The following is a 20,844-nucleotide window of genomic DNA, read 5'->3' as shown; positions in this document are numbered from 1 at the left end:
AATTTTAAACTTTATTGAGGACATTTTAAAAAAAGCTACTAGCATTTTTCACTTCAAAACTATTAAGTAGCAGGCTACAAGACTAAAGGACAGCCTAAAGATGAATGGTAAACACAGCAGATGGTCCCATCTGCGTGCGCTGTAAACTCTCCACAAGCTCATATTCAAGCATGACATTAAGGCATCATTTTATGTGGTTTACATATTCTTTGATTAAAAATCAACCAGTAAGCTGAGGCTATTTAGCAAACTTACCTCACATATAAACACTGAACAAAACTTTAGAGTTACTAACATTTTTACCTAGGCATCTGGCTTCACCAACACTGTGTGTAAGTGGAGGGTAGGGAGGTCCAAAGCATACAGATGAGTAGCATGAAAATCAAAGCGAAAAAAAACAATCATGTTCTTGACAAGTTTGCAAAACAACCCTTCAAAAATTGTAACTTGTTATATTGCAAGTTACAGCCTATTAAGCAACAGGTTTATTCAATGAGAACTCAAGTTCATAAACACTGGACTAAGAAAAATGCCAGACTACATAAACACCTCATCCTGTACTTTTTTTCAGAGACAAAATTGCAAAACAATCCCTTCTTACCACCTCCAAACTTAGACTCCTCCTATTCTCAGAACTCAAGTTACTGTCTAAAATGCTACAAAAATTTGCTCACTCAACACAAAACCTAAATATGAAAGGATTAAAAAAGCCCAACAAGATTCTTTTAGGCTCAAGAACTGATTTCAAACTCAATAGCTATACTTGCATTTAACACCTGCTACTCTCACCTTCCAGAATCTTGTCTCTAATACATACAGAACATATTAGTGTAATAAACTATGAGTGAAAAAAGTTCCTGAGAACTTGATTCATTTAACCTCTCTTACTGCCCAGTATGTTTGTAAGAAAGAACCGATCTGGGTTATGAATTAGTTTCATCTACACATATAAACTCCTTTTCACATGACTTGAAATCTCATAGGGAGAAAAGTAACCCACAGCTTGAATGCAACAGATGTGAACTAAGCTAAATCACACCATCGGTTCACAACGCAACCTCCTACTTCAGGCTTCAACTAAAAGTCTTACTCAAAACAGGTAAGGAAAACGATTTCCAATAAGATGTCGGGAGGGGCATCTGCATGGAAGACACAGCGGAGGCTTCTGATCAGCTCAGCTCCAGCCACTGTGCCATTTGGGGAGTAAACTGGTAGGTGGAAGATCTTTCTCTCTGCCTCTCCTTGTCTCTGTAAATCTGACTTTCCAATAAAAATAAATCTTAAAAGAAATGTTTCCAAAAGCATCATTTACTGTAATGATTTCAGGTTGAAATCACATCCAAATCTGCAAATACTGTTCATGGTTTACAGCATTCATTGCTAGATTCTGATAACAGGGAAATCTCAAAGCCCAGAGACTGCTGAATCTTCAGTACTCATACTGAAGAGACAAGATTAGGAAGCACAAGATTGATAATACAGCTACTTTTGCCATAGCTCCTAGCCTGTTCACCTGAGTTTCTTCTCTGTCATAGTTCAAAGTAAATAAATTAAGACTTAGCTGTCAAATCTCCAAGTTACTCAGTGAGTTGTATCTATTAGATAAACTCAAGAACCTTTAAAAAAAACATTTTGCAGACTTACTAATAAATCAAGTATTCACAAAACATCATAAAACACTGTATTTTCAATACGGCATTTGCTATTACATACCAGATTTTTTTAAATCTTTAAGAGAACTTATCAATTACATAGAGAGTATACAAGAATTCACCAGCATTTAACTCACTGCGTCTCACTCCTTAACCATATGTAAATGATGTGCTGATGGTATGAAGAGGAAATTATTCAGATATCTACATTAACAATCTTTCAAATCTAAGACATTTTCTGAAACATAAACACCCTAATATAGCCTGCCTTTAATTTTCTGTAACACATTACTTTCTAAGCAAAACCCTGAAAATACATACATAACACACCTAGGAAACAGAACAGTTGAGAGTATTATTTCTTCCACCATGGTAAGCAACAACAAGACTCTAAGTCTTTGATTACACACATGAAGTATACATAACAAGGGTCAGGAAATTCATGGAAAACTGAACTGAAAGTTAACATGATTTCAGTGTATAAACTTTTCAATCCAGGCATAGTTTTTCCATAATACGCACTTTCCATGTACTTCTTGAAGATCCTTAGTATGCAAGATTTCAAAAAAATTTCACACTGTAATAATTTTTTTGGTTCCGTATTCTATGAACTTTCTGAAATACTCCCATATACTACTTTGTTTAACTGAACATTGCTAATAAATACAAAGAAATCAAGTCTACTTTCAAATATATAACAAGCAATCATACCGGTCCTATCACTGAAATGTTTACAAAAGTATACTTCACGCTTACAGTATTTTTCTAAGGCATTGCAATTACACATCCAAACTCCTATATGGTAAATATTTAATATTCTAAAGGAGAGACCTCTAAAAAGAAACTTGTACATTATACGGCATAACAGTCTGGTGATTCACCCTGAGTATTTATGTTTGCCCCCTCTTCTAGTGGCAGTCCACCACACTCCTTCTAAACTGTACAGTGCAAACAATGTGGTAACTCATTAGTAGTGAAAATAAATTGCACTGCAACCTGCTGACAGCCAAATGTGAAGAGCCATGCAATATCAGTAGCAGAGTAAGAGGTCTGTCTTTTTAACACAAGTTACAACTTTAAAACATCAAACATAAACTAGGTATTACATCAATGATCACATCTGCACATAAGGACTAAGATACACTGAAAACATGTATTAAAAGATGCTTTTTCCTGAGCAGAATGCAAACTTTATTTTATATCAAATGAAACTGTGAATTTTCAAAATGTAAGATACCAAGGCTCTTCCACACACACACACATACAAAAGGAATGTTTACTTTACACAACCATAAAACAGAAAATGAAAATAGGTGTTTTCAACAAAAAAGATATCAAAGTGAAATTAACAGCCAAAATTTTAAAGTATCAACAAATCAATTTGGTGGCGCCCTCAGTCAATCTTAGTTTGAAACATCAGGGTTATGGATCCCATAGTAAAAACAGTGATATTGTTCATATCATTCAGTTTGAAAGAGGTTACCCGTGGCAACCAAGAAGGTACATACAACAGGGGAACAAGCTGTGAGAACTGAGGCCTCCAGGGACTTCCAATGACTTCCCTGATCAACAGGTAGTAGCATCTCTTCTATTATCATGTGTAGAAAGTCATAATTAAGATAAGGTAGTTATTACTAGGTACATCATCTAAAAATAAGAAACTGTGTCTCTGGAACCACCACAATTGTTATTGAAATACTCATCTCTTGAGACAATGGGAAAAGTTCCCATGCATGGGAAATACGTTCTTTGTTTTCACACAGTGAAACAGAAAAAATTACATCAAATGAGAAATCTTTTTCTCTAACCTAAGTTTCTTAAATACCCCATAATATAATACTTGACAAATGTAATTTTTTTCAACTCAGACTTCAAACAAGTTATTAGAAAACACACAAATCTTATTGCTTGGCACTAGATTTCTCCAAAATTTGAGAACTGCTAAAACCACCAAGCTGTCCTTAAATCAAACTTTTATAACTAGTGCTTTTATTTCCCAAAGACTGTTCAAAGAATGATAACCCAGACTGGACCCTGACTATACACAAGTCATAGTTCACTTCAAACCAACTGAAATGGTCCTTTTTTGTTTGTTTCTGTCAAAATTACAGCACTCAGGTGTATAAAAATGAACTAGGACTGATCTGGGGCCTGTGATGGGTCAACAACACGCTGTCTCAGGGCATTCGGCTGTACAAAGTCTTTCTCAGCTTTTCCATTTTTGGCTTCCTCTTCTGAAACGTTTTCATCAGCTTCGTGTTCTTCTGTGTTTTTTAAAGGCTGAGAAAATCCTGGCAATGATTTCTCTTAAAAACAAAAAACAAACAACAACATAAAAACCAAACATGTTTTTGTATTAGATTTCTTTTTTTATAAGACCAATATACTATAATGAATTATTTTGAATTATAATGAATATATTTTAAATTGTTTTGGCATTTAATTACATTTGGATTTGCAGAAAGAAATTCTAAAATTTTTCCAGTTTCACTTAAGAATGTTTCTGATGAAGTAGTATTCTCTAAAGATGTAATTACCAATAATATGTAAAAATGTTAACTATTAATTTGAAAGGTGCAGGAACAGACCGAGGTTTCCCGCCTGCTCATTCATTCCCCAGCTGCCTCCAACAGCCAGGCCAGGGAAGCCAAAGGCAGTAGCTAAGAACTCAATCCAGTCTCCTAGAAAGGTGGCAGGGATCCAAGTATTTGAGTCACCAGTTGCTGCCCCTTGTGTGTGCATAAGCAGGAAGCTGGAATCTAGACTGGAATCCAGGTGTGCCAAAACAGGACTCCTGTGCTCCAATGGGCATCTTGACAACTAGGAGAAGCACCTGCTTCAAACACACACCTCAAGTGTGCAGAATAAGAAATAACTAGCTACATACACATAGTTTTTTTTTTAATAAGTCTGTCAGTAACATAAGCTTAGAACACATTATGTTACTGAGACACAAAAGACAGAATTGGGCTAAAGAATTTTTCTGTTTTCAGTGATCTAATGCTGTCCCTAACCTGGCAAACTAGAATGAGAAGGATGAAGGGGATGTGCATTTACAAGTGATAGACAGTCCTTTTGGCTGGGTTATCAGCTCCTCCCAATACCATATCTTATGTGGTTCTGGTAAAGGCCACACTTCACGGTAGTGGTTCCTCATCAAGCGTTATATCCCCCAAGGAACAACTTAGTGACATCTACAGGTTATTTTCAGCTGTCACAGCTGAGGAGGACAGTGCAACTGTCAACTAGAGAGATAATGTAAACACCCAAATATGTACACATAACCACTGTGAAGAATTATCAAACTCATAATATCAATAGTAGGGAGGTTGGAAATTCTTATTTACATTAGTATTTGTATAAAAGATAGATGGGTATAGGATAGGAGGAAATAGATTTCTTACTCCTAGACTACTATCTATACCTTTTCATAACTATACAACTGACTCTATAAGAGCCAAGCTTAACAATCTATAAAGATAACTGAGCAATTCAGGAACACAGAGCATCTCAACATTTGAATCCCAAAGATCCCGTCAACTCTGCCCTTACTGTTCCTTTGCTACCAAGAACCAATAAATTCCCTTTGTGTCTTAAGGCAGATAGAGTTGGGTTTCTATCCCTTGAAACTTAAAGCCTAAGTAAGCCAAACAATAACACTGGAAAAGAAACCAAGTGGCCCGTTATAAAAACAGCAGTATCACATCAAAATCTGGATTAGGGACAGGTGCTGGCTCAGTGGTTATGATACCACCTGGAAAACTCAACCCATATCAAAGTGACTGGGTTCAAGTCCTAGAGATCTAGATGGAGTTCCAGGCTCTTGGCTTTCACCTGGCCAAATCACCCTCAGATGTTGCAAGGATGTGGACAGCCAGCAGACAAACGGCAATGTGTCCTTTCAAATTAAATTTGAACAGTTTTACATATATAAAATATACTTACTTGAAGGGTAGGGCTGTGGTCTACGTCGTTTTGAAGGACAAAGGCAATCTGCCAAAAATATCATGCACTGCAAAAAAAAAAAAGTAAGAATACACGATAGAGCAATTGTATTATATTTAAAAATATTTCCCTTTATAGTACTCTGAAAACAAAGTACTCACGAGTCCTAACAGTAGTCCTGAAAGCAGAGTTGCCACTGCAAAAACTGTGTATGATCCCCAAACAGGTAATCCAAGGTCATCAATGAAATAGTTATGACAAGTCTAAAATCGTGAGAAGGGTGAAAAAAATGAAAACCTGCTTTTGTTTTTAAAGTTAGTGTTAAAAATATTTAATATAGAAAGAATATTTCAGTCCATACCCTGATGTACATAGACAGCTGAAAGAGTGCTGACATACTACTCATCCTAAAATAAATGATTGAAAAACTGATTAAGACACAGATTATCTACAGTGACACATTCTATCCTCTACCCTATAATTTCCCCAACAAGATGGCATTTTTCACTGGTGTTAATCAAGTAGTGACACATCACTGATTTCATGCCTGCAATAAAGTTGATTCTTTCAAAGGTCCTGAATTGTTGCCAGCATTTGTTATCCTCATAAAATATTTGATATTCCTCTCTTCTTTCTTTCTATTGTTCTGGCAGTAATTTTCCATGCAATCCTTTCTCAATGCAATTGAGTAACAGGTTATAAGCCCTATGAAACCAGTTGGAAATGACAATTCTTATTCCATCTTAAAAGCCTCTAAAGACTGAACAGAAAAGGGAACCTGGGAACACATGCTGAATTCTTTCTTCCCTCTCAATTCGAAAATTTACAAAAGCAATAGCTGGACATATTATGACATGATAATTACATAGGATATAAATGCTGCCATATAACGAAAACATCCTCAAAATGCAGGTAGGTTTAGATTGCTAGTTTTAAAAAAAGCACTTTTGCTCCACTTTGGGGACCTTGGGATGACATTGGATGAGTGCTCCCCATTACTAGTCCTGGCACCAAGGTGGTTGGGAGGCTGGGTACCCCAGTCCTGTGTCTCACCCTTTCCCCCAGACACAGGAAGAAGAAAAAAATTGGAAACGATGGTCTCACCCACCTTCCCCTAAACCTTGACCCTTTCCACCCTAATCAACTATGAAAACATCATCAAAAATCAAATGTTTTTTTTTTAAAAAAAAAGCATGCTTCAAAAACAATATTGGCTGTGGGTTCCCATCCACTTTATCTAGCAAACCAAGTACTGCTAGCATTGCCAACTAGCCAAAAGATGGTCCAATCCAACTACCAGTGGGGAAATGTGCTGAGGAATCAAAGGGGTTCTCCCGACCAAACTGCCAATGAAAAAGACATGCCCTACTGCCCCAAGATTCAACAAAAATTTATAAGCAAATACTTCCTTGTCCCAGAAGAGAGCAAGATTTATTTATAAAATTTCAAAGATAAAAAATCAGTTACATTTTAAATTCAGCATAAAAAGGTACTTTAGTCATATGGCCTCTGGTTGAAAAAGGCTGGGTGGGAATAGCAACAGGGAACTGTAATCATTGTGTTGCTTGATATTATTCTGCACTAATTAACCCATACTGGAATAACAGGTTCCTTAACCTGGTTAGGCATGGGGTTCAACAGGTGAGTCCCAACAATTCAAAGACAACTCAAAGGCTATCAGAAAAAGAGGTGTGTAAGAGACACCAATCTGCTTCTCCCATACCAAGAGTCCACAGTATATTTCCATTATACTGTTGGGGCTCCAACTCCCCATCTTCCAAGTGCAACTGTGGATGAGGGGACAGGAAGAGACTGCTTAGCTAAATGAGGATGAGTTCACAGTGACCACAGCAAGAGTCCTGACCAGTTTAGTCTCCTACCTCAACAACAGAGCTGGACACATGCTTGCCATTTCGCATCCTTACCACTCCACAATAAACTGCTAAGGAGAAATGTTATGTACCATGAAGCCACCCACCAAGCTCAGTGGTCCATGATGCTGTCAGGGTCACGCTTATCCCCACTATGCACAGAAGTTCTCAGACAAGGAAATAATAATTTCCTAGCTAAACATAATTTAATAACTTATGTTAAGAACTGATAACTCTAAAGGTAACAAGAACAGGTTTCATCTTTCAAATTATTATTTCATTCACTACATTGTTCATATTTTTAGAGGATTTTAGTTGCCTGATAATTATGATCAAAGCTGCAAAGTGAAAAAAATTCCTAAACTAATTCAACTGAATTCTATAGAACAGTTTCTTCTAGCTTAATAAGCTTGATCTGTTTTTAACAATAAGGACAAACCAAAAACATCAAGCACATAAAAAAACCTGAATGTACATTAAAAGCATAAGAAAACAAATTGAGTATAAATGCTTCATTGACATGGAGTCATTATTTGCTCCAATTAATCCTGAAATAGTTAAGAAAAAAAAAATCTCTCCTACTTACAGAACAGAACCAGGACCAAACCATGATGAAACAGGCTCAATACTCTTCCATTCTTTGTCACTTATGAAGTTTATGAAGTCCTTCTTCGTCCTTGGACCCTGATAGCGCCTAAATTCACCATCTTTGCAACTAAAGAAGGTCAAAACCAAATTAACCAGCACTGAGTGGTAAATTCTGTATTTGTTTTATTTCTCTAACTTATTTTACAATCAATGCTAATATTTGAAAGCATGAGCAATGAATAAGTAAACAGATGATAGCAATTACCTATCCATGACACCTCAAAGTTACATCACTGAAGTTAAACACTCATAAGCCTTAATATCTTACTGTACTTTTCCAAATAAAACTACTAAGCAGAATAGATACATCTTAGAAAATCTCTTTGAAGTCTGATCTTTAATGAACAACTAAATGTGCTATTTAGAAGGTATCAGAATAGGGCCCAGCACATATTTATTAGCTGCTAAACTGTAAGCTCTTTTTCTGGAATGGCAGTCCCCTAGTGTCTACTGCTGTTGGTTCCAACAAAAGCTGCCAATGTTCAGGTCCCTCACAGATGGCACAATATTTGCTATAACAGATGCATATTCTCCCATATACATCTAAATCATCTCTAGTTTACTTATGACATCCAATACAAGGTAAAAGCCTACACAGTCTCAATGACAAGAAAGGTCCATACAGTTCTAGTGCTTTTTTTTTTTTTTTTTTTTTTACAAATACTACAGTGCAGATAAGGAACCTGTTACTAACTCCTCCTTAGAATCGCTAGAGATGTCTGCTACGTGGCCTGCCTCCCTATTTCAGTGATTCTATTTACAGTCATCCTTGTATTCTTCCCTTAACTTCTTCCTTTGCATTTCCAATGTTTGGAGTTCCATCACTGGGTAATAAATGTTCCCTTAAGATCCCACAGCATGAGGGGATCCTAAACTGACTCAGCTAGCTGAAAACAAGGACGATCCCAATCAAAAATCAAAACTGAGAACTGCCATTGTAGCAGACAGGATTAAGGTACCATCTATGATAGGCATCACATAAGAGTACCACTTCCAAATATCAACACAGGTAATTCTAACCCAGGCATCTGATAATGCACTTGGGGATGCAGCCAAAGAGGACACAGTGTTGGAAGACCTGGATGGAGTTCCAGCCTCCTGGCTTTAGCCTGGCCCAGCCCTGGTTGCTATGGCTATAGGGGAAGTAAATCAGCAGATGGAAGATAACCCTCACTGTTTCTACCTCTCTCTCATTCTACAACTTGGCCTTTTTTCTCCTTATTTTGCTCTTTAAAAGATTTATTCTTATTGGAAAGGAAGATGTAGACAGAGGGGTAGAAACAGAGAGAAAGATCTTCCATCCACTGGTTCACTATCCAAGTGGCTACAACGGCAAGAGCTGAGTTGAGCTGAGCTGAAGCAAGGAGCTTTTTCTAAATTTTGTACACAGGGGCAGGATCCCAAAGCTTTGGGCCATCCTCCACCTCTTTCCCAGGCTATAAGCAGCAGCTGGATGGGAAGCGGGCCGCCAGGACACGAACTGGAGCCCATATGGGATCCTGGCGTGTGCCAGACCTGAAAATAAATCTTTTTAAAAATAGCATTTTAGCTATTTCTTGAAGGACAAGTAAAATTTTAACAAGGAAGAATTACGAAAAAGAGTAACTGTAACTGAAAGTAAAAGAGCAAAAAAATTGTAGATCAACTTAGGGGGTGTTAAGGGGTACACTGACCATAGCCATTTAAGGGGTCTGTGGGGAAGGAACCAACATGGCAAATAAAAAAAGCACTTAAGAGACAGAACAGAACTGAAAATAGAGGCTCGTATAAGAGCAGGTTAAGTCAGAGCCCTACACTGCTGGCATCCCCAGTGGGTGCCAGTTCAATACCAGGCTGCTCTAGTTTTCTAATGTGCTTAGGAAAGCAACAGTAGATGGGCTCAGATGCTTTGGCGCCTGCATCCACGAGAGACTCAGAAGAAGCTCCTGGCTTCAGCCTGGTCGAGCCCCAGTCGTGGCAGCCATTTGAGGAGTGGATCAGCAGATGGAAGACATCCCCCACCGCCACCACCATCCTCTTTCTCTAACTGTGCTTTTCAAATAAAACTTCTTTTAAAAGAGATGTAAATAGATATAAAGGAAAATAGGAGGAATTTTAAATAAATATATAAATTAAGACAAAGGATAACAAGATACACCCAACATGCCTGACCAACTTGTGCTCATACTTTAAGTGAGAGCAATATCTCCCGATACTTTCACTCCCCAGGTAAATTGTGTTAGGTATCTGCTGGGCAAACACACTGGAGATTTCCTTTTCCCAGTTAAAAGTTCAATGAAAAGACACGATACTAAAGTTTATACAATCTTGCACATTCTGATTTCACTCTAACATCCACTAGTCTCCCTAACATAGCACAGGATACTTGTTTTTTTAAAAAAAGACTTGAACTCTATCCTGGTCTCGTACACACATGGCAGAGGCCCAAATTACTTGAACCATCACCCACTGCTTTCACAGGCACATTAGCTGTGAAGTGAATATAAACTAGAGCAGCTGGGACTCAACACTGCCGCTGATATGAGCTGCTGGTAAAAGCAGCAGTTTATCCTGCCACGGCACACCACCAAACCCAACTTAGCTCCTTTCCAAACTTGTCTGCTAGATGTGTTATCACAGTCCTCAATGGAGTATTTTTTCACATCCTTAAAAATTCTACGCTCGGGCTCAGCAGCGTGGCCTAGTGGCTAAGGTCCTCGCCTTGATCCCATATGGCCGCTGGTTCTAATCCCGGCAGCTCCACTTCCTCTCTAGCTCTCCTCCTCTCAATATATCTGACTTTGTAATAAAAATAAAATAAAAATCTTTAAAAAAAAAAAAAAAAAAATTCTACGCTCAAGACTTCATTTAAACCCTGCATTCTCTAGGAACCACTTCAGCTAACACTGATTTCTCCTTTACCAGCTCTTCACAGGAATCACCATGACTGAGAACTCATCAGAATGCTTCCTTCTCTGGAACTGAGAATCTTCAAATACTTACTGATAAATGGTCGGAAGAGCTGTTATGATAAATCGTCCACTCAGTCCTACAAATAGTAAAGAACAATCACCAGATTTCTTATGGGTCAATCACTGCTTAAAATGTTCACTTTTTATTATTTAAATACAAATGGAATATTATATTAAACTATACTTAAGAAATAGCTAAACTTGGTATAAGCAATGAAAAAACACAAATTATTTTCTTAAGACCATTAGTGGAAACATCACACTGTGGCCTATTATCTCAACTAAAATTGAGGGTGAATATTTAAAACACTCATGAACATAAACAAACACACTTCAGTTATAAAGACTACTAGTGATGAGTCAGCTGTGGACAGCAAAACAGTTGGCCTGCTGATAAAAAATCTGAGGATGCTCAAATCCCCTTTATAAAATCGCACAGTATTTGCCTATGACTTTCTTTATACTTTAAATCATTTCTGTAATACTTCCAATTCCTAATACAAGAGTTACATAGACCATCATTCCAGGCCCCTCCCGCCCCCAATACTGTCCACACTTGATGCGCTGACTCCATCCTCAGATGTAAAACCCTTGGATATAGAAGTCTGACTGCAATAAGAACTCAGAAAGATTTAAAATCAACCAAACCGGGCCCGGCAGCGTGGCCTAGCAGCTAAAGTCCTCGCCTTGAATGCCCGAGGATCCCATATGGGCGCCGGTTCTAATCCCAGCAGCTCCGCTTTCCATCCAGCTCCCTGCTTGTGGCCTGGGAAAGCAATCGAGGACAGCCTAGAGCCTTGAGACCCTGCACCCGTGTGGGAGACCCGGAGGAGGTTCCAGGTTCCTGGCTTCGGATCGGCACAGCACCGGCCGTTGTGTTGTGCTCAGTTGGGGAGTGAATCTTCGGATGGAAGATCTTCCTCTCTGTCTCTCCTCTTCTCTGTATGTCTGACTTTGTAACAAAAATAAATAACTCTTTACAAAAAAAATAAAATCAAACAAACTGCCTATTATACACTTAAGCAACAAGTGCAGTTTATGGTGTCAAAAACAGAAAAGACTGTGACAGAAAAGACAGGTAACAGGGACAGGAGCCAACATTTATTATATACTACACGTCAAGCACTATCAAACTAAGGGTGAACCTGTGCGTCCTTCAGTTTTCTGAGAGCATCACGCATCTCAGAGTTGTGTAGGTGCTAAATAATATCTGTCAAAACACTTGGAGGAGGACTGTGATTAGAATATGTCTAAGAAATCTTACCAATTATCACTGTTTAGGATGGGCAGCTGGGAATTTAGGTTTACTGGGACTACCAAAAAGATGTGGCTGGTCTCAGAAAGCAGCACCATAAAAAGCTACATGGCCACTTGTACAGGGGAGCAAATATACTCGACCCTACAACCAAGAGGGCTTTGTAATTAAGAGCCCTCATCCCCAAATTATAGGTAAGCATGGAACCCAATTGCAGACACTCAGCTTTTCTCTGTTCAGAGAAAGTGACTTGCATTCTACAAAGAAAATTCAGCCACATGCTCCGGACTCTCAAATGTGATGTGCATGCAAATCATGCTTTGGCCACTATCCACCTGGACGGCAGCATTCTAGAACTTTTTCAAAGACAGCTCAAATGCTAGTCTGTGGCCTGGGCCACAAACGAAAAAAAGACCAGACATAGTTATGAGGGCCAGGATGCAGATGTCTCCAATGTCCACGGGACCAACACGTACAAAAACTGAGTTGCTTTTCGCAGTCACTGCAAGCAGAGCTTCATAAGAGAAGTGGGTTACTGGGCTCAGCTAGCTGCAAAGCACCATGTTTTCAAAACCATGTAATGCAGAAAGCAGGATGAACAAATGTATCAACCCAAGGCACACCAAGAAACAAAACCACACACCCTCAGTACCTGTCTGCTCGGTGACATCTACTTTTCCAACATTCACTTCAAGATCCTCTCCCCATTCAGCGAAACTCTCCCATTCTGGTTGAAGATTTTGACAAGCAGGACACCATGGAGCATAGCTAAGAAATAAAATTTCAAGAACAACAAAAAAAAGAAAGGTTAGATAAGCCAAAGAAGATCACTCATTTTGGAATGAAAACTCTAAAATGTAATTGGTGAAGATTATTTATAGGAGGAACACTGAAGACAGCAAAGTGATAAATTTCAGATGAAAAAGTTCCAAGTGTGGGTCTGACCATCTGGAAATCAAGAGGCACAAATTGATGATGCTAACTGCACAAAAGTAATTCCGAAACCAAGTTCCTAGAACACAGGGTCTTTTACACAGGCAAACCAGGTCTTCAACAACCTTTGGATGTTTCCACTAAAATGTAGCCACTAGAAGCCCAACAAACTTGGAAGGTACCAATTCTAATGATTTTATACTGCAAAGTCACAAACAAGCAAGGTGTTGGAAAAACAAGAAGTGCCCGGGGCTGTGGTAAGGAAGTCCTCACTTCATCTGAAGCCTGTAACCACAATCTGCAGGCCAGCCCCATGGACACCAGAGCAAAAACGCAGGCTGCCCATTTTATATGAAGCCAGAGCTCTGCACTTCTTTGTAAAAGTGTTATTTCAAATCTTAACTCACATTGAAAAACTAAAAAGGACATTGTTTTTGGCTAGTTTCTAAGACGATGGGTACGGCCTACAAACTTTATGGCCAAACACAATAGCAATTTAACTACTGCTCTGGTATTACCTTCTCTAGCTTCAATCTTTCCCAGGACTTTTTTCTTTAATTGTTTAAAACTTTGTAATTTGTCCTTCTCGCCCTTTTTAAAATGAAGAATAAAGTCTACCCCTGTCACACACAAAAAATACACATTCTGCTCTGCACATTTTCTTGACTGGTTTTAGGAAGAAACCAACTCCCCAAACAGCACTACAAAACAAAACCAAATACTACAAATTCCTCCTCATTAATAAATTGTGTTTCAACAAAATTAGCTTGGCAATACAATTCTGACCAGAAATATATCTACTGAAGATGAAGGACTTGAAACCAAGGGTAGACTCAAAGGATGATCAAATTCCTTCTTTTTTTAAACTTCATTCGCTTCTTTAAGACTGATCCTCAGAATTTTTAGCAAAGGAAAAACAAAAAAAATCCACGAACGATCATTTCTGATAAATGTACCAATTTGAGTTGAGCTTGTATTCTGCATTTGCTAGTTCTCTTCCCTTAACACCTCTGCCCCATGTATATAGTCTAGCCAAATGACTTAAAATCTACCCTGGATATTTCATTGTATTTTGCGTATCTATTTATAATCACTACTACTTAATATATTGCTTACAACACTAAGCATTTTATGGACATAATTTAACCCAAGTCACTGAAGATGAGAACATGCCTAAAAAATCTAGCAGTTCTCACAGAACTCACAATTCTTTTGTACTGGCTGTATTTCCTTCCCCCTCTACCTTAAATGGTGCCTGACAGCTCAAAGGGCAGATGACAGGCATCCTGTAGACATTTTTCCCCCGTCTTGCCCTTCTGTAAGTTTGTAGGGCTCCGTGTTTTTAAGTATCTGAGTTACTCACTTTTTTTCGGGGGGTGGGGTACAACTGGGGATGTCCATTTCCACCTGCTCCACAGATATCCATGGATCTAAAACACTCACTTGATCTCTGTTAAAGAAGGGGTGTTCCACTAATGACTACTCCAGGTCTCCTCCACACTCAAGTACGTGGAAAAGCTAACTAAGGTTTTTAAGCATCTGTAAATTGCAGGAAATAACATTCATCACACAGAAAGCGCAGAGAATTTGACTTGGCAACACATGTAAAGTACTTAGTAGCATTCTGTCACTGACATGGTCTTATCAACACTATCACCACAACCAACCTGAAATGCTTCGAAAGTTGCAGAACAGACATTAACATGGAACCACCACACAAGACACCAGATTTTGAAAAGACAAATAGCCTAGCACTCCTGCAAGTGTACAGTCACCCTAATGTATGGATTTTATTTCATCGCAGTAACAAAGGCCTAGAAATTGCAAACTAAGGAATTCTCTATACTGCAAAAGCATAATGAAAGAAAAGAAAAAAGTCGGGGGCTGGGAGTTGCCCAGAAAGGAGGAAATGAAGACTTAAGAAATAACCCAGCTTGGATTTTACTCAGCATTCAAAATGCTTAAGATGTGATCTTAATTAAAATAGAATCGTCTAGGCCAACACTCCAAGTGGACTATCTTTTTTAAGGACAGCCAAGCAGCTGGTGCGCGGCAAACATCAGGTAAAGCATCCACCAGGGATCACCATATCCCATATGGGCGCTGGTTCAGGTCCCAGCTGCTCCACTTCCAATGCAGTTTCCTGCTGATGTGCCTGGGAAAGCAGCAGAAGATGGACCAGCTGTTTGAGGCCCTGCACCCACATGGTGCTCTCCGAGAATGAAGTTTCTGGCTCTGGTCTGCCCCAGACCTGGGCGTTGCAGCCATTTGGGAAGTGAACCAACAGATGGAAGATTTCTCTTTCTGTCCCTTTCTCTCTGTAGCTCTAACTTTCAAATAAATAAAAAAGAAGAAACAAGAAAGGGCAGACAAAAGGCGAGCAGAGATCTGCTCAACATTTCTGAGGGTAAAGGCAGCCTGGACATCTAGAAGCAGCGTTCTGAAATAACTGAACGGGAACTCTGTCAGGAACACCTCCCGCCCATCGTCCCCACCCCACGCTCAAAGCCACCAAGAAAAGTTGAACAGAATTTCGAATCCTTCGGGTGCACCACAGCCATATAAAGGACTCCAGGCCGCAAGGTTCAGCAGTGACTTTACGTTCCCAGGGAAGCACTGAGGAGGCGGGGGACCACGCCGGCGGCCGACCACGCCGGCGGCCGATCCCAAGACTTCTCGGGGTGGCGGAGAGTCGCAGGCGCCGTCCCCGGGAACCAAGAGCCCGCCGCAGGCACGCGGGCGCTAACCCGCCATCCAGAAAGGAATGAGAGCCTTCGGCCAGGCAGGAGAGTCAGGGACCCGGGACTACCGCCCCCAACTCACAATTCTATCATCCATTCTCCCTCCAGCAGCTCTCTCCAGTTCTCGTCTGTGATGACGCGCACGTCGCTCCGCCGCGCGGAGGTGCAGGGAGCGCCGCAAAGCCATAGCACCAGGACCGTCACGGCCAGCACGGGACTCCCGGAGGGCGCCATGTCCGCCGCTCGCCCACCCCCACAGAAAGCGCGGCAGCCCCACCTCCCCGCGGCGCCTGCCACTTCCGCCCTTGCGCGCCGCTCCGCTCATGCGCACTGCGGCGCAGCGAAGGCCGCGTACCTAGGGCGCTCTGAATGCGCATGACCGCGCCCTAGGCGCGCGCCTGTCCGTAGTGCGCGTGACAAAAAGCGGCCTCTGCCCGCCTTCCGGGGTTCCCGGAAGTGAGAGCTCAAAGGGGCGTGGTGTAGGGAGGGGGCGGAGCCATGGATTTTGACTCTAGTCCACTGATAAATTAACGCCACAGCAGTTGCCAGATCAATGATCTTCAGAGATTTCATTTGTTTCCTTTGGAAATTTTTGTTGTTAAGCCTAATGCATGCACATAGAAGTCAGAATGGTACTGAGGAAGCCTTGATATTCCATACCCTGGTGTGAACAGAGGTCATACAGGCGGGCACATACGTATAAAACAAACTTGTACCTTTACAGATCAGCAGCACACGTGGTGCACTTTCAGACGTGTGGTATCCCTTATTTTCAATGGGAAAGTTGATGTAGGTTGAAACTTCAGGAGCACAGAGAAGCATGTCCTATGTGGGGTAGGAAAACAGTTGCCAAGACACTTTCTCACTTCTTTTTCTCCCCTAACTCCGTCTGGCCTGGTCACCACCCTGCCAATGAATGGCACCCAGCCCTCTGCATCCTAACTTGACTGCCAACAGGAATTTTGCCTCTTTGGGGAGAGGGAGGGTCACTGGTTTGTTGACTCTGTCACAAGCTGTTCCTTCTCACACTTCTTCACTTTGTCCTCCACTACTGAGTGGCATGCTTCAGGATATACTGCTAGTTCCTTGTTTCTCTTCTCTTCATTAGGACACACTCCACAGGATCTCATCCTGGCTTTAAAAGCCTTCAGTAATGTCTGTCATCCTAGACCTGCCCTTTCTGGGAACTACAGACATTACACATTGACCTCCTTGCTGGGCGGCTCTTGAATATTTAATAGGCAGCTCACAATCGCAAGATAAATACATACATATACACATTGAATGTTAAAATCCCAGAGCCTCCCCCTGCCAATGTTCCATCTCAGTAAAAAGCCCTAAGCTCTATCTGGCTGTTCCAGTGAGACATTTACATGTCAATTCTTCATTGCACCCTCCTTTTATGGCTTCCTCCAGCACTCCATCATAAAGTTCAATAAATACTACCTCCAAATTGTAATTTGCATCATGCCACCGATTTCTGTCTCCACAGCCAGCATTCTAGCCAAGGTTCAGTCAATTCTTTACTTGACAATGAGAGCTTCCTAACTAAGCTGGCATCTCCTCTCAAATCATCTCTTTTCATTTTTAAAACTTTTGTTTGTTTATTTGGAAGGTAGAGAGACACAGAGAGATCTCTCATCTTGTGTTTACCCTATAAATGCCCACAAAAGCCGGGGCTAAGCCTGGGCAAAATCAGAAATTCAGTTCAAGCATCCCACACAGGTAGCAAGGACCTAACTGCTTAAACCTGTACCAGCTACCTTGCAAGGTGCAGAAGAGCAGAGAGCTGGAATCAGGATCCAGGAGTGAAAACCAGACATTCTAATATGGGATGTGATTCATAGCCAGTGTTTTATCTGCTAGACAAAACCACTGACCTGACAATATGTTTTAAGAATCAGATACATGTCTGTATACCCTCATTCCAGGTACTTTGTACTAAGGCATGTTTGTGAAAAGAGTCTTATGCATTTCACAATTACTGATAAGAGGAAAGATGTCATCTCACAATAATAAAAATACAGTATCACTGAAACAGTCTGAAGATTTTCTAAACTGGAGTTTGCAAGATGAAGCTTTGGACATGGTTGAGGCAGTGACAGCAGGAAACTGTCACTAAATTAGAAGCAAAACACAGCTGTAGAAACACAGGGCTATGTGTCACTCATGAGCACTTGATTCTGCAGACAACCTCCTGGTCCTGACGCCGAGACTAGAAAGATTAATTACTCTCCTCTCCCTTCTCAGTGTAGAAAGTAAAAGTAAGGGTCATTCTAAATTTATGAGATTGGTTTTAATTTTTAACTTTAAAGAAGCTTATTAAATATTTTATATAGTTCTTATCCATGTGTAATATATTCAAATCTAGATACAGAAAATCCTAAGTGTTCAAAGGAGGACTATCATGTGAAATCTTAAGTTAAAATTAATAAACAAAGGTCTAGCCATGTGAAAGTATAAAGTAATCGCAAATAAAACTAAACACAATACAGACTAAAGCCATAGACAAGCAGACTTAAATTCTGGATTTTGACAAATATAAGAAGCAAAAAGAAGTGTGTGCCCCCAGCATTCAAATCTCTTACATAAGCTGTGGCTTACCCCTATACAAATGGTCAAGAAGGCTTGCATAAAAGATGTAGAGTCAGGGTAATGAGATGCTTGAACTAGACCAGAACAGATGGGATTATCTGAGCACACAATGTCTCTTCCATACAAGTTTGATAGTTAGTGAAAAACAATGTAGCATATTAATTAATATTTACATATAATAATAATAAATTAAATTTTAGATACACAAGTTTTTTTAAAACTGGCTTTAAAACCCTTATTTTAAGAGGGATTCCTCCCATCTGCTGGTTCAACCTTCAACAACTCATTGAAAAACAATGTAGCATATTAATTAATATTTACATATAATATTAATAACAATAAATATTAAATTTTAGATACACAGGTTTTTTTTAAACTGGCTTTAAAACCTTTATTTTAAGAGGGATTCCTCCCATTTGCTGGTTCAACCTCCAACAACTCATAAATGCAGAAAGTGGGAGTTCATCTTGGGCCTCGGAAGGGGGTCTAGGACAGGTTGGGGGTGGGTAGGCTGTTTGGGGGTAGATAGGGAGAGAGGGAGTGGGGGGAGGGGAGAAAGCAGTAGCTGGAAGCTGGGACTAGCACTGCAGAGATGCCTCCCGTCAAAGACCCATGCCAGGACTCTCACTTAGCTTAAGGTTGCTGTGCAATGCCATCAAGTGAACCCCATTCAAAAATTGGCTCACTCCAATAAGGGAGTTCTAGGAGGAGAGCGGCTGACCACCCACTGAGTCAGACCCAAGCTTCCCAAGATCCCAACACACGCACTGGGGCGAGGTAGGATTGCAGGTAACTTTAACACCTCCACATGGCTCAAAAAGGGCCCAGAAACAGCCATCCTGCTCTCAGCACTCCATGACCAGGTACATGCTGAGCTGTGGAACTAAGGGGCCTGATGGCCTGGGAGGCTTGGTGGGCAGGTGGGGAACATGGCCAGGAAATGCCAAGGAGCCTCTCTCAACAGCATAGATATATGGATTTTTTTTAACCATTGTTACACATAATTAGCTCTTTGAATTTTGATAATTATAGAAAATATCCACTAGCTTTCAAAATTAAAGGCTAAAATCAATATATTGTAGGTATTTTAAAATTTATTAGGCATAAAATTGTGTGTGTGTATATATATATATATATAAACTGTATATTTTATAGATATTATGGGATGTTTCCGTGTATACATTCTGTAATGTCCAGAGTAAATATATTCATTTTTGCAAGAATTTAGTAATTTTTCATATTTTAAAATTATTTGTATTATTTGCCATGATGCATTTTTGTAGGTACAGGGATTTTCCCCTTGCCCTCCTCTTTCTCCTTTCTCATTTTCCCCTCTCCCTATTTTCCTCTATATTATTACAGTAGTATAGTCCTTTAGTAACTTACAAGCTTCACATTTTGCTACATAAGTACATTATTAAATTGTAGGTACAGAAAACATAGAAAATCTTGTATCATATTGCCAAGGTATATTTAGCTGTTTCACTGAGAGTCCTCCTTTATTTGGGAATAGAGATGCCTACCATGACATATCTTCACTTCCCAGTACACTAGTTTTATACAGTTCATCTATGAGAATGTATATATATACTAATTATATACCTATATATCTACTTGTCTTGTATTATGCATGAATGTTGCCTTACATCAAAGAGAACATATGATATTTGTTCTTTGGGATTGGCTTATTTCACTGAGCATAATGGTCTTGGGACCATTTTGTTACAAATGATAGGATTTTATTCTTTTTAATGGTTGTGCATTATTCCATGGAATAGATGTTCCATAGTTTTTTTATCCATTCCTCTTTAGATGGGCATCTGGGTTGTTTCTGTGTCTTTGCTATTCAGTATTATACTGCTAGAAGTATAGGGTAGCATGTTGCTTTCTCATCTGTGAATTTCATTTCCTTTGGATATATCCCCAGAAGTGGGATAACTGGATCACACTGTACAGAAGCTTTTTAGTTTGGTGTACTTCCATTTGTTTATTGTGGCTTTGAATAAATCTAACCAAAGATGTGTAGGACTTCTCTGCTGAAAATTACAAAACATTAAGAAGAGAAATAGGAGACATTAAAGGATGGAAAAATTTATTATGTTCCTGGATAGGTAGGATCAAATCATCAAACTATCCATACTACCGAATTAATATACAGATTCAGTGCAAGCCCAATCAAAATCCCAACAACATTCTTCGCCGAGCTAGAAAAAAAATGATACAGAAATTCATCTGAAAATACAAGAGACCACG

The 20,844-nt window shown here is 39.7% G+C and overlaps 1 protein-coding gene across 1 annotated transcript; it reads right to left on the bottom strand.

Moving 5' to 3' along the window:
• Nucleotides 1–1,604: 1,604 nt before the first annotated feature.
• On the bottom strand, nucleotides 1,605–16,324 carry TMX1 (thioredoxin related transmembrane protein 1). The gene is made up of 8 exons (XM_004584817.3): nucleotides 16,079–16,324; nucleotides 12,975–13,090; nucleotides 11,099–11,144; nucleotides 8,055–8,183; nucleotides 5,959–6,004; nucleotides 5,759–5,860; nucleotides 5,598–5,664; nucleotides 1,605–3,958 (listed from the first exon to the last, which is right to left on the bottom strand). The coding sequence occupies exons 1-8, from the start codon at nucleotides 16,228–16,230 to the stop codon at nucleotides 3,786–3,788; spliced, it is 831 nt and encodes a 276-aa protein (XP_004584874.1). The 5' UTR covers nucleotides 16,231–16,324; the 3' UTR covers nucleotides 1,605–3,785.
• Nucleotides 16,325–20,844: the final 4,520 nt, after the last annotated feature.

The sequence above is a fragment of the Ochotona princeps genome, chromosome 6, assembly GCF_030435755.1.
Source record: "Ochotona princeps isolate mOchPri1 chromosome 6, mOchPri1.hap1, whole genome shotgun sequence".
Lineage (NCBI taxonomy): Eukaryota > Metazoa > Chordata > Mammalia > Lagomorpha > Ochotonidae > Ochotona > Ochotona princeps.
The sequence above is the reverse complement of the archived record's forward strand: the minus strand, read 5'-3'. Positions and strand labels throughout refer to the sequence as shown.

Bases quoted from the DNA above. Each gene is read 5' to 3' on its own strand.
- TMX1 (XM_004584817.3), bottom strand. From the start codon at position 16,230: ATGGCGCCCTCCGGGAGTCCCGTGCTGGCCGTGACGGTCCTGGTGCTA. The intron at 8,184-11,098 runs GTAAGTATTTGA...GACCTTCTTTAG, and splicing joins GCTCTTCCGACCATTTATCA to TTGCAAAGATGGTGAATTTA. The intron at 3,959-5,597 runs GTAAGTATATTT...TTTGTTTTTAAG, and splicing joins ACCACAGCCCTACCCTTCAA to AGAAATCATTGCCAGGATTT.